Source organism: Penicillium daleae (assembly GCF_028827525.1).
Source record: "Penicillium daleae strain IBT 16125 chromosome Unknown utg000001l_segment0_segment0, whole genome shotgun sequence".
Classification (NCBI taxonomy): domain Eukaryota; kingdom Fungi; phylum Ascomycota; class Eurotiomycetes; order Eurotiales; family Aspergillaceae; genus Penicillium; species Penicillium daleae.
In genome coordinates, this window is record NW_026623149.1 from 1,875,410 (window position 1) to 1,892,294 (window position 16,885).

Genomic DNA, 16,885 nt, shown 5'->3' on the forward strand with positions numbered 1-16,885 from the left:
GATGTCGTGATTGTTCCAGTATGCGCTACTTATCTTATCGCACCCCGTGTTTACTTCGTTTGTGTTGTTTGGTCTGTTTGTCTGCTAATGGATGGAGTATGAACCTCGGTTCTAAATGGGTATTGTGATGGGGTTTGACAAGGCAGCATATAACAAAAAAAGACAGTGGTTTTCCAGTGCTCCCAAGAGCTCAGATAGAAGATCAGGGCGACAATGTAGTCTTGAGAGATGTGTTGGTTTCCATTGCGTGTATCTATGTAGAAGATATATTCCGGACCCTGGCGCCCGCGGTCCAACTACGAAAAAATTGAATGGAGCTTCGACCAGCCGAAGGCGTCGCGCCGTGCATAACCCAAGACAAGCATAGAGAAAAAGGGCAAAGTGAACAAAAAACAGAACAAAATGGAAATGATCATGGTATGGTATCAGCTTATCAGCGGGCAATCCCTCTCCCTTCAAACAGTTTCAATGTAGCGCCGTACCTCCCTGGAAAAGCATGGTGTTAGCCCGAAGCCAGTAATCGTACAAAGAGTAAACAGACTGAGAAGATGGAGAAAGCAGCCACCATCCTCTGGGATACACTTACCAGTCGGTAACAGCCTCCTCCCACAGACGAATCTCGTGCTCCCTCGTGCCACCGAAGTGGTCCACAAAGCTATCTCCAAACACCTCGCGTGCCACACTATCCGGTCGTGTGAATGTAGCGACTGCCTCCTTCAGAGATTTAGCCAGCCGAACACCCTGGTCACTGGCGCCACCCATATCCTCGCCCTTGCTCAAGGGTGGTACGGGAATCTCAAGCTTCTTCTCTACACCTCTCCAGCCGAGGGCCATGATGGCGGCAAGAACAAAGTGTGGGTTGGTATCAGCGCCGGGAGTGCGGACTTCGAAGCGGGTGGCCTTTGCACTGGCTGTTGGCGGCGTGATCAGGCGAATGGACGCTGCGCGGTGCTCCAGGCCCCAGGATACGGTAACTGGAGCCCAAAAGTTCTCCACCAGGCGCTTGTAGGAGTTGATCGTGGGCGCAAAGAGCGGCATGACGTCCGGTAGACCCACCAACAGACCGGCCAGGAAATGGCGACCCAAATCCGACAGGTGTGCCACATCTGGGTAAGGAGGAGAGGGGTCGGGAGTGTCACGGATAAAGGCATTCTTGCCATCCGCAGTGACGAGGGAAATGTGCATGTGGCCGCTGTTGCCAGGCAGGCCCTGGCGCGGCTTGGCCATGAAACACGGTGTGATGCCATGCTTGATGCCGTATGCCTTGACGACGTATCTGTACAGAGACGAAAGATGGTTAGCCTGGGGTTCAATTGACAGGTCTAAAAGGTCACAGCTTCTCTTACTTGAACAAGCCAGCCTTATCGGCCATTTCCTTGGCCTCGCCGAATTGAAGTGCCTGTCACAAGACCCAGTGTTAGCAAATAATGCACACATTTCAATTCACAAAACCTCGTCGCAAGGTCCTCGCCATGGTAACAACTCACAGCCTCGAAAACACCGGGTCCACTCTCCGTGTGCCACCCCTCAATATCGCAACGGAACTGTTCGCAGGCATCGAAGATGCCATAATAGTATTCCTGGTTGTGCAGGGGCCGAGTAATCGAGTATCCGAACATGCCCTCCGTTAGTGATGGTAATGAATCCACTGGATTCGTCTGCAGGAAGGTTGCCGTGGCCGTCGCCGCGCGTTCTGGACTGGGGTGATCGCTTGGTGCCCGGAACTGGTAGAACTCATACTCAGCTGCGATACGTCAGTTATGTTCGTTCAGTTCTGCAAGGACAGAGGGTGTGTTGCTGGTGAACATACCACCCGCCATGGCGCGATAACCCGCAGCCTCGGCTTTCGCTGATACGGTCTTCAACAGCCCGCGTGGGCACGCGCAAACCGGCTCTCGCGTGTCCGGGTCCAAAAAGCTGACGAGGAAGAAAGGCACATTGTTCTCCCAAGGGATCCGACGAAAGCTGCTCAGATCTGGGACTGCGACAAGGTCGCGATAGCCGTTTTCCTTATTGCTGATCGAGAGCTCCTTGTAGTAAGTCATATCATGCTGGTCCCAGCCAAAAATCACCGAGCAGAAGCCAAAGCCCTCCACAACTATGGACAAGAACTTGCTCTTCTTCATGAGCTTGCCGCGCAGCTGGCCATCCACATCGATTCCGGCCACCTTGACCATGCGATCATTCTGAAGGATCTCTGCCACATTTGCGGCGGTGACGTCGGGTGCCGACATCATGTAATGTGAAAGAGGGCGTCGAGGTACAAGGAAGGGCGGTTCTGGGGGGAATTCTGATGATGTCCACGACAGAAACACGAGGAGGAGATGTTATCTTGAGAAGTGGGAAGAGAGGCTGCCGCAAGAAGCCCTGAGCATAAGCTTATCAGTGCAAGGTCATCCCGTTCTGGCCGTGGGGCCCCATCTTCAGCCACCAACAAGAAGGGAGCAGCCGACGCCGAGCGATGACCGTCGGATAAGCGCCGTCGGACCCACAGCGCGGTCCGCGCGGTCACGGGAGCTACCAGCGCGGTCCCGGCTTATCTAATCGGATGCTCTGCCCCGCGGTCCCGCTCTCTGTACAGCTCGAGAGACCGCCTCAGATAAGTTGGGGTTGACATCTCGACTGGTTCCCCTGGTTTGCCTTCTTCTCCTTCTCTCCTGTATCCGCGCGCTCCCATTGACTCTGTCAGGTCTTTTCCAGAGTGAGTGTCCACTACAGCTCCGCAAGTCATAAAGCCGTGCATCTTCCCTGCCGGGGGGAGACCAGGTTACCGGTCATTAACAGCTCAACCATTGCACAGAAGCTCCAACTCCCACCAAAAATCACAATGTCTGCTCCCAAGGGTCGTCTCCAAGGCAAGAATGCCATTATCACTGGTGCTGCCGGGTAGGACCACCATGCAATCTTTTCAAACCTGCATTGCGAACAAGGCACGCTAATTCCATTCCTCGGGCTGTACAGTGGCATTGGCCTCGAAACCACCATCCTCTTTGCCCGCGAGGGTGCCAACATCCTCCTCGCCGATATCTCCGAGCCAGCCTTGGCCAAGGCTCTGGCCAAGGTCAAGGAGGTCGTCCCCACCGCCGGCCGTCTGGAGACCATCCGCTGCGACGTGTCGAAGGAGGCCGATGTGCAGGCCATGATCGAGTCCCAGGACAGCTGGGGTGGTGTGGATGTGATCTTCAACAATGCCGGTATCATGCATGCCGATGATGCGGATGCGGTCGATACCCCCGAGAAGATCTGGGATCTGACTCAGAGTATCAATGTTAAGGGCGTGTGGTTTGGCTGCAAGCACGCTGTCCTGAGCATGCGTCGCAACAAGAAGAAGACTGGCAGTGTGATCAACACGGCTAGCTTTGTGGCCTTGATGGGTGCTGCTACCCCCCAGCTGGCATATACTGCCAGCAAGGGTGCTGTTCTGGCCATGACTCGCGAGCTGGCCATCGTTCATGCCCGCGAGGGCTTCCGCTTCAACTCACTCTGCCCGGGTCCCCTCAAGTAAGACAATTTCCCCATTTCCTGACCATGATCGCGTTCACTAACGATTCTGTTAGCACTCCCCTCCTGCAGGACTGGCTCGGCGATGACCATGCCAAGCGCTTCCGCCGTGAGGTGCACTTCCCCAGCGGCCGCTTCGGCGAGGCCATCGAGCAGGCACACGCTGTGGTGTTCCTGGCGAGTGACGAGAGCAGCTTTGTCAACGGCACTGATTTCGTGGTGGATGGTGGTCTCAGCAAGGTACGTTCCACATGAGATTGGCTGATTGCCCCCACGACACAAAGGTCCTGGCGCTAATGCGAATGGTTCGCCTAGGCATATGTCACCCCGGAAGGCCCCGCGCCAGCTGCGCCTCAGAACAACGCCCAGTAAGGGGCCACTTTAATGACACGAATTTTCTTTGCGTTGAGCTCTTTTGATTTTGCACATTTTGGCACCTCATCAGGGGATTATCTGTTTCCAGGTTTTCGGGCTTTTCTTTCCAGATAGAAATTCATTATGATCCGATTGACAATAATACCCCTTTGTATGGAACATCTTTCAAACTATGCAAAAGCCGACAAATTTAGCCTTTTGACCGAACTGGATCGAGTAATTCCCAAACCCAAGATGGAGACGACATCTATCTCCATCGTGGATATACTTTTCCGCAAGATTCTTTTTCAGACCATGTATCATTAGTATTCTGGCCATTCGTGGTCCACTTGCTCTCGCCAAGCGCGGAGTCCACCTCGGATATCACCAATGTATCTTTGCCCATGGCGGTCCAGTCCCAGATCCTTCATTCTCTGGACCGCAAGTTGAGAGTCGTTGCCAAGTCGACAGACAACGTAGATTGGGTCATTGTACTCTGAGGCGGCCAGCTCGGCTGGAACCCACGAGGGAGTTTCCTCCATTGATGGCGAGGCCAGAATGTTCGAGATGGGAATATTGATACTCTCTTCCAGACTGCAGATCCCGAACTGGACCTTGTCTCGTACGTCAATAATGGTGTGACCTCTTGAAGTGGACGCCTGGTTAGAGGGACCTTGGGGTCTGAGAACAGAAGGTGGATACTTGTCGTGATACTCTCGCGCAGAGATGCGCTCGTCGGGAGCGAGGAGTGAGGGTGGATGAGCCGAACCGCAGAAGAACACATAGTCAGTAGACCCAGAGGTGATCGTATCTAATGTGACCGTGGCATCCGCAGAGCAAACTGAGCAATTGGTCCGGCGGGAACGGATGCGGATCGTGCGGAATAGGGGATTGGAATACGCCGAGAAGATGTGCAGTAGCGGAGATTCTCGCACAGTCGCCCCAGTGTCATGTCCTTGGCCAGACCCAGCAGTGATGATCTTGATCGCTTCGAGTGCCTGTAACACACCCATGGTTCCAACCACGGGCCCCAAGATACCACCATCCGCACAGCTAACCACACTATCGGCGGGAGGGGGCTTTGGAAACACACAGCGATAGCAAGGCCCTCCTTCTTTATCCCCAGGTGGCCGCGGAGGATTGTTCAACACCATCAACTGTCCTTCGGTGCGAAGGGCGGATGCAGATACCAATGGTTTCCCCAAGAGCACTGCAGTGTCGGAGATCAGGTACCGTGTCGCAGGATTATCCGTACAATCGAGAATGAGGTCATATTGAGCAAAGATCGTAGGCGCTTCACCAGGCGTGAGGTGTGTTCGGTGAGCAATGTAGGTCGGGTGAGGATTCAGCCTGTTCGGGAGCACTCGAGTTAGGGCTAAGCTTGATTGCCATGAAGTTCCCGAGATTGAGACTCACTCTCGCAAAGTCTCAATGGCACTGTCCACCTTGTACTTGCCGACATTGCGGCTACGGTGGAGGACCTGACGATGTAGATTCGAGACCTCGACAGTGTCTCCGTCAATCAGGCCGAGAGTACCGACACCCGCACCAGCAAGATACTGTGCAGCAGGGCATCCCAAACCACCAGCCCCTACCAGAAGCACCTTAGCCGCGCGCAGCTTCAGTTGACCTGCTCAAGCCGTTAGCCGTCGATGATCCTCTTTGCTGCAAAAGCCCATTTCCACTGGGGCAAGACTCACCCTCCAGCCCGACTTGCGACACAATCATCTGCCTGCCATATCTCTTATATTCCTCTTGTAGCAAGGGCCATCGAGACTCCGGTGTTGGCTGAGCATGTTCATTGCTGTCCGAGACCTTTGCGTTATTCGACTTTGCCACGGCAGCTTCCTGAGCCCTGGCGAGCTCCCGTTTGAGCCCCGCAAGCTGTGTCTCGGTGGCTGCGATTTGCGCTCGCAGAGAGGCGCACGTTTCTTCCAAATCGCTCATCAAAATTGGTGATCTGGATGAACAGGGGCCAAGCAAGCTTCTGACACAAAAAAACACGGCAATAGTTGCTGTACTTGGGCTTCGCACTTCTCCGCGGGAATTTTACTGTACCACGTGCCATAGTGGGGCAGTCAACATGAGGCCGTCGCAGTTTGTCCGTTTGAGATTCAGTGCGCAAATTCTCAGTGATGAAGATTACACTACTTGAGTGGTAGTTTTATTCTAAGCTAGCCATAAAGGTATGTCCATTAAAATCACCGGTAGAGGGTGGCCATATGGTTGATTCACACGTAGTGATGCGGTACAGTAGTCTCTCGAAAGGGCTCTTATCAGCTTATCTTTTATCGCTTATCGATTGATCGGCATGGGCCATCACGGGGTCAAATCACGTGCGGCTCACTCCGCAGTGCGTCACTCTGGGCGATAAGCCCAGCAGCGATAGCCCATCTCCATCCTCGGCTTCCCTGCATCATCATCTATCACCATGGCTCGTTTTCAGCGCTCTCGAGCCCGACTAAGAGACATGTCAAGCCTTTGGGCGTTGTTGTTTTCGGCTGTCTTACTACCAAAGGCCGCTGCGGCTCATGACAACACGCCTGCGGTCCAGCTCCCCATCATCCCGCCACCCACACCCTTGGATGAACCGGAGTTGCCATCCGAACCATACGAGTTTGTAAGTGCCGGGCATACACTACTTATCCAGGGTTATGGCTCACTCGCTCTAGTCTCTCCGCCATATATTCCACCGAGGAGCGTACCAACATCCCGAGCTACACGCCAGACTCGATGTCCACCCCAACACCCGCTTGTGGACATTGTCAGAGGATGGCACCGAACATGGACCTATTACCAGCGAAGGCCCCTTGATAGCCTCATCATCTCCCATCACGATACAACGTCTAGCAGACCGACGGCTATCTGTCATCGAAGCGCACTTGTCCGCTGCCCGATCCTCAGGCGTCGCAACAACGTCATCGCCGGCGGATTGGGTGATGGACACACTTGCGGGCCCGAATGTTACGGACAAGAAGACGGTATTGACCTTTGCGCAAATGACGGCAAATGATTACATTGAGGAACCCGGTACGGAGGACTGGCAAACCATCCATGGCAGATTCAACTACTCCAACAGCTTTGGATGGCAGAGGGACGGCCTTCGAGGCCACATCTATGCCGACAAGACCAACAGTACCATTGTTGTTTCATTGAAGGGCACTTCCCCGGCTCTCTTTGATGGAGCAGGTACCACCACGAATGACAAGACCAATGATAACTTGTTCTTCAGTTGCTGCTGTGGTCAGGGGGGCTCATACCTATGGAGGCAGGTCTGTGACTGCCAGAGCGACACTTTTACCGCCAACTTGACTTGCATCCAGGAGGCGATGGGTGACGAGAACAAATATTACAGGGCTGCCATCGATCTCTACTCCAACGTCACGGAGATCTACCCCAACGCACACGTCTGGCTGACTGGACATTCCCTGGGCGGTGCCATGGCCAGTCTTCTCGGCTTGACTTTTGGCCTCCCAACAGTCACTTTTGAAGCGATCCCGGAAGCATTGCCCGCAGCTCGACTCGGAATTCCCAGTCCACCAGGCCATGACCCCCGACTTCCACAAAAGCGGGGTTCAACCGGAGCATACCACTTCGGCCACACGGCAGATCCGGTGTACATGGGAACTTGCAACGGCATCAACTCCCTGTGCACATGGGGCGGCTACGCGATGGAATCCGCCTGCCACACTGGTCAAATGTGTACATATGACACAGTGGGAGACAAAGGCTGGCGCGTGGGTCTTGGAACGCATAAGATCAGGAATGTCATCTCGGACGTGATCAAGGTTTACGATGATGTGCCACCCTGTGCACCAGAGGAAGAATGCTACGATTGTGTACTTTGGAAGTTCTTCAAGAGCAATGGCTCCGAGATCACGACGACTACTACTACGACCAAGGCCTCTCCAACCCTCACCAGGACCTCTACATGCAAAACTCCGGGCTGGTGGGGCTGCCTTGACGAGTCGACGACGACCACCACTACTACTACGACAAGTACCACGACCACGACGACGTCGACTTGCAAGACGCCTGGTTGGTTCGGCTGCAAGGATCCGACAGCCACCACCACAGGCGCTTCTGCAACGTCCACCTCAACTTCCACAACTTCCACGACATCTTCATGCAAGACACCCGGTTGGTTTGGTTGCCACGATTCCACGACTTCCAGTAACATGGTCACGCCGGCGCCCACCATCACAACGCCGATCTCATCGACGACATCGGCAACTTGCCATGATTTGGGCTGGTTCGGTTGTCGGGATCCTGTAACCGAGCCAATCCCAACACACGAGTGAACCAGCCTCGCCGTGAAGATCCTGGGTTCTTGAGGGACGCTTAGATGAATCCAATCCCCATGGGGCTTGGCCCCAACTGCGATGTCAATCACCATGCATTCCCCTGCTCGCATACATATACTCATAGGTTCTTTTTGTGACTCATCTGTCTCGACGATTGATGATCACCGCGACATACACGAACGAATTGATTTGGAGCTGTCCAACGTTATACTCGGGGGTTCAAGACAACCACATATCAGATGATACTACACACACACACAGAGCGAGCATTTCCTGTCTTTTCTTCTTTTTGTTTCTTTCATTCTAGACAACCCCGATGCGAAGTGGATGGCGCTGCAGTTTGATGTTTACCATAATTTTGGTCTCTGGTACTTATTTTCGCTCTCCTGCGTTGGAGTTTTTTCGGTGATGATTTGGATAGTCCCACATATAGTTTGTTCCGATTTCGAAACGGACAATCCATGGCTTTCCTGGTAGATTTGTTTCTTGATCAGTAGAGTACTCGGGAGTGAATTACTGTGACGTGTTCCGCCTGAATTTGCTCATCAAAAGTGTGCCATTGAATAGTCTGGTATTAATAATGTACATGATCGCCTTCAAGGGTTTACGTGACAGACGGCCGGTTAGCTTCTATGGCCTGCGCAGAATGGTATACGGCAAATCTGATGGATTCTGTGTTGGCGCCAGGCGGATCACACTGCCGCCAGAGCTACCAGATTGACCAGATTGCACACGCCACAGAGATTGGGTCGACGGAGTGCGCATCACTGGTGGTCCCCGAGATGAGCCACGACCGACCGACAGCCTGGAATCTGGGCTCTGCGCTGCAGGCGCTGTATCGTAGCCCGACTGGGTCTCCCAAGTAGACGCATTAGATGGACGAAGACTATTACTCCGCATTGGTGTTAATGTTCCTCCATATCCAAAATGATCCACAGTATCTGTTTCACCCTCTTCGTCCGAAGGTCCAATGACCGACTCGGTATCTGCGCGATGATAACTTGCGCTGTCGCGAATCCCCTCGAGAACGGGCGGAGCCAGCGATGTGATGCCTCTCAAGATCTCAGCGAACAAATGCATGAGATCTCGAAATTCCGCCTCGTGGAGCTGGTGTGATGAGAAGCGCGCGCGTTCGTAAAGCGCCAGAAAATCCACGCCAAGATCTGGGGAGGTGATGACGCCCAGATTTGTGAGATGCCGAATGTATTGTCTGAGACCCATTGAAGCGGGTCTCTGCAAAGCCTCCACCACACGTGTATCTGGGAATGGGTCTGCTGCATTTGAGAATGCCTCGTCGGCAGGAGCTATCGATACGGCCTTGGCTTCAATCAAATTCGGAAGTTCCTGGATGACTGTGCGGTATGGGAGATTGGGAAGATCAGGAGACGCGGGTGATGACCAGCCGGGATGCTCGACAGAGCCCCATGGCGGGTGGTCGCGATCGACCAGAAGATCTTTGTGGTTCAAAAACCTATCCCCTTCGTCTGACGTATCGCGCGGACGAGCTTGGTACGAAATGACTGCGCTGCGGGCAAGTCCCACCATCACCATGCGCCTGACGCTCTTGTTGACATCTTCTTTCTCAATGGGGATCCACGCCTTTGGAATCCCTGCCAATGCGGTGCGATTCGTGTAGAGTCTGGTGGCATAGATGAGGATTGCAAGAATAAAGGTGATGACGTAGGCACCGGCGATGAAGAAGATGTCCGTGAGTCGGTTGGTCACCCAGCATTGGTAGATGGCGTCGGCCGGGGTGAGGAGGATGAGGCAGAAGCAGACAAGGAAGAGAAAGAATAGGGAGCTCGAATTCAGAAACCGTTCCAGTCTGGCCGCCATGGCAGTTCGCGCATGGTTTGTGAGCCCCCTTGGACTCGGTGGTTGATGAGGATCACTCGAGTCCCGTTGGTCCTCCCCACGTTCAGGGAGCCAGCCTCACGTGATGATAAGTGAACCACGGGATTCGAGGTGGAGCTTATCAGGTACGCTTATCGTGATTCGAGGATCTTAAATCGTCATTGAAGATTATGCCAAGACATACAGTTTACTCCGTAGTTGTAACCAGTTAGTTAAGTCTTTGAGCGTCATGAGGAAGAAAACGTTGGCTTGTGGTATTATTCTGTACTACAGATACTGACAACACCACAATAATACACACGCTTCCTTTGCGCCCCCATCCAGTATCCTCCCAACTCTCAGCTAACATCAAGAACCATATCCCAAGCCCGCGTTTAGAACCCCACAACAGGCCTTGAAGAGTCAAGCTTGACTCTAAGGTTATGACAGCGGCAACATGCGGTTAACTTGAGCAGCACCCTCGATGGGATTTAACCAATCCAATCGTCTATCAGTATATAATTCCGCTTCGGGCTTATGTTCTTTCAAGAATGTGTCATCAAATATGCCAGCCCGCACGATTGAAATCACATCAAGTTCGCCGTCCGGTTTGATCTTCCGTCCAAACAGCGGCGTGCCTACTCAATTTTGTCAGAGGTTGGTTGATTTCTCAGACGAAGTCGATTGATACAGACCACAGTCAGGACAGAAATAGTTCCTGATGTCATTTCCGCTATCGGCTGTCTTGGCTACTGCTTTCGGATTCCCGGAGATCTCTAGTTCTGCAGTTTTGACGACAAAGCTGTAGGAAAACAGTCCCCCGGTGAGCTTGCGACAATCGAGACAGTGGCACAGTCCCTAGACAAAAACAAGATTAGACTTGATCCCGGACTAATGGATAGGGTGCGCTACTTACCGCTTTTAGAGGTTGCCCTTTCAATTCAACTCGGACATTGCCGCATTTACAGCTGCCGATAGCCATGTTCGTGGAGTAGTCTCGGATCAACAGTGCTCAACGAGGAAGTCTGGCAGGAAGATGACAAGTGGGCTCCAGGCAGGCGGCCATGTATCAACAGAGCAAGCACGTGATGGGAGGCCTGAACAATACTAGTTAGTTAGTTAGTTACCCCCACCATTATTAGTCACTCTTATCTACTCCAACGACCACCCGTGCTAGTCCTGGTGGAATTACCGAGCTGTAGACTAAATTAAAGTAGCGTACATAGACTGATTTTCACGGAATGAATGTGCTTGTACTCATCAATTTCCAGAAAACCGGCCCTGGCTGCCTGACCTCGTCAACGCCCGATTGTCTTTCGTCGCCAGATCCTGGATCGCCAACGGGGTAGCTGACAAGATGGCGAACAAAATGGCCGATACGATTGCCGAGTATACTGCCTGGTGACGATGAAAGTGGATGTGAGGCTGGAGGACATGAATTCCACCCAGCTATTCACAAACGCAACCCAAGAATCTTAAACGACCGATTCTTGCAAATCTTCAAACTTCCTAGTCGAAGCCGAGACTTTTCCACTGGGAGTGGTGCCCAGTTGTATGTACCCGATGTTTGTCTCCATCGGGTCAACGCGACATGTTCCATTCGCACTATTTGCGTTCGTGAAATTTTCATTTATATGTTTTGTTTGTTCCCAACTGGGATTTATCAATGAGTTAGTATCATTTTGCATCACTTCTTTACCACAAAATGCGTACTCCAAGAGAATAATACCGGGTTTTGTGTGAAGCTATACTTTATCCGGCTTTGAGCCAGCTGTGTAAGGTAGAGACTTCTGCCGATTTAAAGGCTGCCTAGTAAGGATTATCGTAATGTCCACGCGAACTGTTGTCCGCGGCGTACTCGGGATCGGAAAGATCCTATGAATCATGATGGGTCTCTATGAATCGACGCAGTACATGACATTCAATGTTGCTGCGTAAATCCATCAAATGATTTCCATCGTAAGGGATTTTCTGACTAACCTGTAAGGAAGGAAAGCCGTAGTCGCACAATATCAAGTATCTGTTTCAGTAGCGAAAGCTGTTTCACGGGCTCGGTCAGCCTTGACTCAGCATTCTCTCAGAGTCGAAAATTAAAATCAACCAACACTCTGCTTATCTATATGAGACAGCGGTCCCCTGGTGTGTCATTTTCTGAGCTGCGTCTTATGTGCAGATCTTGACGACCGTATGTGTATGTATATTCGTTGAGACGGCTTGAACAATTCCGAAATCAGAAGGTTGTTACACGTACCCGCGTCATTAAGATTGCTAAAACGTAGGCGCTGTCCTGGTCAAATTTGTATCAATTGGTTCTTTTAGTTCAATGTTGTCTTTACTCGTGAGGTTTATCTGATGGTTAACTTGTCATTATTCCCAGGACTACAACTCGGTGCCAGTAAACATTTGCACCCTGTCTTGAACTGATCGCTACACAAGTCTCAGAGATTTCCAGTCCTATGATCCAATCAGGAATTACGCCAGGTTACCGGAAAGACACAGCAGCTAGGTAGTGTAAGGTGAGTCAGCCTGCAGACTTTGCCACGTATGAGCAGTTGTCGCAGAACTTGAATCTACGGAGCAGTGTTTTCTAACGCTCAAGGCTGCCCTCATTGAGGGATAAAAGCCTATCTAATCTATAAAAGGCCTCGGCCTTTCACGGTGACGGCTTTATTGTACGCCAAGAAAGCTTCGCCAACTCCTTCGGAATCCAAGTATCATAGGAATGACGGGAACCATGGAGCCAGCAAACGACAACGTCGAATCAAAGACAGATGTGTAAGAAATTGATCTGATTACATATTTCTGACAGAGAACCTAATATACTACTCAGGCTCATCATTGGAGCAGGGCCATCAGGTCTGATGGCAGCGTACTGGATGGCCCGCTGTGGTATCAACGCGCGCATAGTGGACAAGCGGGGGACTAAAGTGTTCACAGGCCAAGCTGATGGTTTACGCTCAAGGACTCTGGAGCTTTTTGACAGTATAGGATTCCAGCATCGTGTCCACCAGGAGGGTCATGTAGCTGTTGAAGCTAACTTTTGGGTTTGATAGCCTCCTCCGCATGAAAGAGCAGGAGCTGACAGCGAGTGCAACAGGTCCCTGATGGGAAGGGCAATCTCATTCGACAGGGTCCACACTGCAGCTCCAAAGTCAACGAGTCACCCTTCCGCAATATGCTACTGAATCAGGGCCGCATTGAGCGATTCTTACTAGACAGTATACAAGAACATTCTGACCTTCAGGTTGAGCGAGGTGTGATTGCAGAGACGTTTGAATATCACAATGAAGTGGACGACGATCCAATGGGCTATCCAATTACCGTTAAGCTACGAACTCTGAGTGACGAAGCCAACCCTCCAGGTCTCCATATGGCAGGGCCAAACCAGAGCGCAGTGGCGAGTGGAGTGGCTCCAGGTAATCTACTACCAGACGACTGGATCGAACTGATTGCAAAGAGCAAAGCAAAAGAAACCAAGACGGAGATCATCAAAGCCAAATATCTCATTGGCTGCGACGGGGCACACAGCTGGACGAGGAAGCAGGTGAACATCCCTTTAGAAGGGTCAACTACAGATCACATTTGGTAAGTCAGACATGCTTGATGGCATGAGCTTCAAATTTCTTGGGTCGTGAGGTTTTGCGCTAAATTGTCTCCCCTAGGGGTGTGATTGATGTAGTTCCCATTAGCAACTTTCGTAAGTTTCACCGCGCCGTAAAGAATGTAAGCGACTCGAACTCGTCTGGCTGACTTGAAGGCATTAGCGGATATCCGTCGCCTAGGAACTGTGACCCATGCGTCGGGTACCATCCTCGTCATTCCCCGGGAACGAAACATGGTCCGTTTATACGTTCCAGTACAGACAATCGAAGCAAGCGCCGCCAGTGAAGGCCGTTTTGATCGCTCAAAAATTACATTGGAGATGATCAAGGGGCGAGTACAAGCAATATTTGCTCCGTATACATTCGATTTCCAGATATGCGACTGGTGGACCGCATACCAGATTGGGCAACGCATTGCACCAACTTTCTCCAAAGGAAGCAGAATATTTCTCGCTGGAGATGCAGTACATACTCATTCGCCAAAAGTGGGCCTGGGAATGAACATGAGCATGCAAGACGGCTTCAATATCGGCTGGAAAGTGGCCCTGGTAGCGGCAGGTGCTGCCCAGGCATCAATTCTGGGTACTTACGACGCGGAGAGACACCGTCTGGCCGAGATGCTGCTCGATTTTGACCGACATTGGTCCGGGCTGTTCACCGACGGCGACGGAGAGAGCAAAACCCGCAACATGATCAAAGTCGTCGAACTGTTTGAAGACTTTGCGGAGGGAAGAAATTCATTCTATGGCACTAGTGAGCTCGTGTGGAAGCTTGAGAATGATGAGGGTCCTCCTGCAGCTCGGCATATGATCCCTGGCGAGCGTTTTCCTCCGGTTAAGCTGCGCATGCAAGCAGATGGTAACCTCAGATGGACAACAAGACTTCTGGAAAGCGATGGACGATTCCGGGTGGTAATCTTGGCGGGTGATGTCCGAACAGCAACCCAGAAGGACCGGCTTTTGGTCTTGACACAACATCTCTCCAAAAGCGATGGGAAACAAGGGGCGGTACTTGACCGTTATGCTCCGATTGTAGGGTGTTTCGATTGCGTTATTGACGTGATAGCCATCCACAGCGCGCCGTGGACTGAAGTGGAATTTTTTGATTTCCCAGAGATCCTGCGCCCATTTGATCCTGTCCAAGGGTGGAAATACGACAAAGTTTGGTGCGATGATGCTTGTATCTGGGATAGGGATTGTGATGGAAAGGGCTATGAGCGATGGGGAGTGGACCGATTGCTAGGCGCCATGGTGGTTGTTCGTCCTGATCAATATATCGGATGGGCTGGTGAGCTGCAAGAGGTTGATGAGTTGACTCGTTACTTGGATGGCATTTTGATTCAGAAGACAGCCAACGAGGGCTTGTAGGCTACCTCTAGTGACCAAAGCTATGCTGGTACCAATTCGATCTGGTCTGCTCATTGTCCATTGATGCCACTCGCAGTACTCCAAGGAGTCTGAGGCCAAAATTGTGACGTAGAAAGAAAATTTCGCTTTAATTTTTACAAAAGCTCAGTGCAACACGTCTTTTAGTTAGCCTTTGGCTCACATTTCTGTCATCTTCCTCCCTTGCCTCTTACATTCTGCAAACTCAACACTTGTGCCATGTCTGTCGAGATACTCCCCTCTGCGTTTCATCAGTTAGCCCTCAGTCGACTGATTCGGTCGCCAAGGTCTCTTGAGAGAAATGTCCATCTTTCAAGTGATGAGCAAAAAGAGCTTCTTTCTTCGCCCATTGTTTGACCAAAATCTCAGGTATTTTCACCATACGCTATCACCCATGATGGCTACTCGCAAGGTTTGAATTCAGGTGTATCCAGCCCTGGTTTTCACCGTCGTCTCGAACATTGGAAAGACAAATAACTTCGGCAAAGAGGCTATCAGCCTCGACGCAAATTTCTGATGGCAGCGAGTCTGTAGCCATGAAGATCATTCCCGGCTAGCTTGGGGGCACTTAAGCCGCTAAACGTGCGTAATACAAGTCTTAGTGACCTAGTGGGATTAACAAACTGACCTTGGTTCTATAGTTACTAGGGTTCTTTTATCTTTAATCTAGGTGCCTTTGTTATGCTAGCCCTATATAGTACCCTTAGCAAACTATGAGTTATAGAGATTGACTCTAGCTAATTTATAAAGACTGACGTATATACCTATATTAAAGTGATCGTTAAGGTTTTGAATAAGGGTTTCCCTCGCTCGGCGTGGTTGTTGATCGGGGATAATACCACTCGGTCTATACGCTCGTGTCTAGATCTAACGTGCTCTATGATTATAGCCACGGCCGCGTAGGGTTTTGTGGTTATAATTATATTTCTGATTTATCCGTAAAGTCTTATATCGGTATTCGTAAGCAGAGGAGGCGCTATGATAAGTACTATCTAGAGGATCCAGAGACGTGCAGCTCAGATCATTACAGGAGCCTTTCGTACAACGGCCGGTGCAGCAATGGACGTCGAATATCATCCACTTCTAGTGCAACAGCAACTCGAGCAAACCGGGTTAGAAGCCACAATGCGTATTAGAACAACACCGCTTGACGACGATATAGCCACAACCGAGACCGGAAGGGGTATACCCAGGACGCCCGCCTAAGGACGCAGCGAACAGAGCCCCCTCTACCGTTTCTCGAGCAAATTAGAGAGTAAACATGGCGTGCGGCTCGAACGGTTAGAGAAACGCATACCGCACGTAGTGCCACCCTAGTGGATCCCACCACCCGTCCACATCAACGAATCTGCGGAGGAAGCGATCAAGGAACACGACACCACGGAGCCAGAAACATTACGCATCTACACCGACGGAAGCGGCATTAGCGGCTATGTCGGAGCAGCTGCTATAACACCTGCGCAGCAGGTCAACGGACTCTATGTGAAGCGGACTCAGTACATAGGCACATCATGCACTTTAACGGTATACGCGGCAGAGCTCAGAGGATTAGTCCTGGCACTACAGATAATACTCGACACACCGCCAACGTGTGTTCCCCCGAATAAGCGCGCCGTTATATTCACCGACAACCAAGCCGCCATCTAAGCCATCCGGAACCCTAAGCACCCGTCTAGACAGTACATCCTGGTCGAGGCGGTACGAGGGCTTGACGTGGCCCGAAGCCAAGGATAGGAGGTGTAGTTTCGATGGATCCCGGCACGCGTTGGAGTGCCTAGTAACGAGGCCGCTGATCAAGCTACGAAAGAGGCCGCCGGGGCTGATCCGCACGCAAGAGCGAACGAACGCCGAACCGCGACCAGAACCAGACTCTCTACGAACACTCATAGCAACCGCCAAGTCTACT

At 51.6% G+C, this 16,885-nt stretch overlaps 7 protein-coding genes across 7 annotated transcripts; 3 read left to right on the forward strand and 4 right to left on the reverse strand.

Moving 5' to 3' along the window:
* Window positions 1-582: 582 nt before the first annotated feature.
* Window positions 583-2,234, reverse strand: N7458_000565 (glutamine synthetase family protein; the record flags this gene model as incomplete). Its single annotated transcript, XM_056903959.1, has 4 exons — window positions 583-1,276; window positions 1,347-1,399; window positions 1,488-1,744; window positions 1,811-2,234. 4 exons carry the CDS (start codon window positions 2,232-2,234, stop codon window positions 583-585), a joined length of 1,428 nt encoding a protein of 475 aa, XP_056771726.1.
* A 593-nt stretch (window positions 2,235-2,827) lies between these two features.
* On the forward strand, window positions 2,828-3,873 carry N7458_000566 (putative short-chain dehydrogenase/reductase family protein; the record flags this gene model as incomplete). The annotated part of the gene is made up of 4 exons (XM_056903960.1): window positions 2,828-2,886; window positions 2,962-3,501; window positions 3,558-3,741; window positions 3,817-3,873. 4 exons carry the CDS (start codon window positions 2,828-2,830, stop codon window positions 3,871-3,873), a joined length of 840 nt encoding a protein of 279 aa, XP_056771727.1.
* A 305-nt stretch (window positions 3,874-4,178) lies between these two features.
* Window positions 4,179-5,802, reverse strand: N7458_000567 (HesA/MoeB/ThiF family protein; the record flags this gene model as incomplete). Its single annotated transcript, XM_056903961.1, has 3 exons — window positions 4,179-5,205; window positions 5,272-5,485; window positions 5,556-5,802. The coding sequence occupies 3 exons, from the start codon at window positions 5,800-5,802 to the stop codon at window positions 4,179-4,181; spliced, it is 1,488 nt and encodes a 495-aa protein (XP_056771728.1).
* A 523-nt stretch (window positions 5,803-6,325) lies between these two features.
* atg15 (triglyceride lipase ATG15) lies at window positions 6,326-8,156 on the forward strand (the record flags this gene model as incomplete). The annotated part of the gene is made up of 2 exons (XM_056903962.1): window positions 6,326-6,475; window positions 6,528-8,156. The coding sequence occupies 2 exons, from the start codon at window positions 6,326-6,328 to the stop codon at window positions 8,154-8,156; spliced, it is 1,779 nt and encodes a 592-aa protein (XP_056771729.1).
* A 633-nt stretch (window positions 8,157-8,789) lies between these two features.
* N7458_000569 (uncharacterized protein) lies at window positions 8,790-9,995 on the reverse strand (the record flags this gene model as incomplete). The annotated part of the gene is made up of 1 exon (XM_056903963.1): window positions 8,790-9,995. One exon carries the CDS (start codon window positions 9,993-9,995, stop codon window positions 8,790-8,792), a length of 1,206 nt encoding a protein of 401 aa, XP_056771730.1.
* A 438-nt stretch (window positions 9,996-10,433) lies between these two features.
* N7458_000570 (GFA family protein) lies at window positions 10,434-10,974 on the reverse strand (the record flags this gene model as incomplete). Its single annotated transcript, XM_056903964.1, has 3 exons — window positions 10,434-10,630; window positions 10,688-10,850; window positions 10,909-10,974. 3 exons carry the CDS (start codon window positions 10,972-10,974, stop codon window positions 10,434-10,436), a joined length of 426 nt encoding a protein of 141 aa, XP_056771731.1.
* Window positions 10,975-12,726: 1,752 nt separating this feature from the next.
* Window positions 12,727-14,961, forward strand: N7458_000571 (putative phenol 2-monooxygenase; the record flags this gene model as incomplete). Its single annotated transcript, XM_056903965.1, has 5 exons — window positions 12,727-12,767; window positions 12,823-13,036; window positions 13,090-13,577; window positions 13,655-13,689; window positions 13,757-14,961. The coding sequence occupies 5 exons, from the start codon at window positions 12,727-12,729 to the stop codon at window positions 14,959-14,961; spliced, it is 1,983 nt and encodes a 660-aa protein (XP_056771732.1).
* Window positions 14,962-16,885: the final 1,924 nt, after the last annotated feature.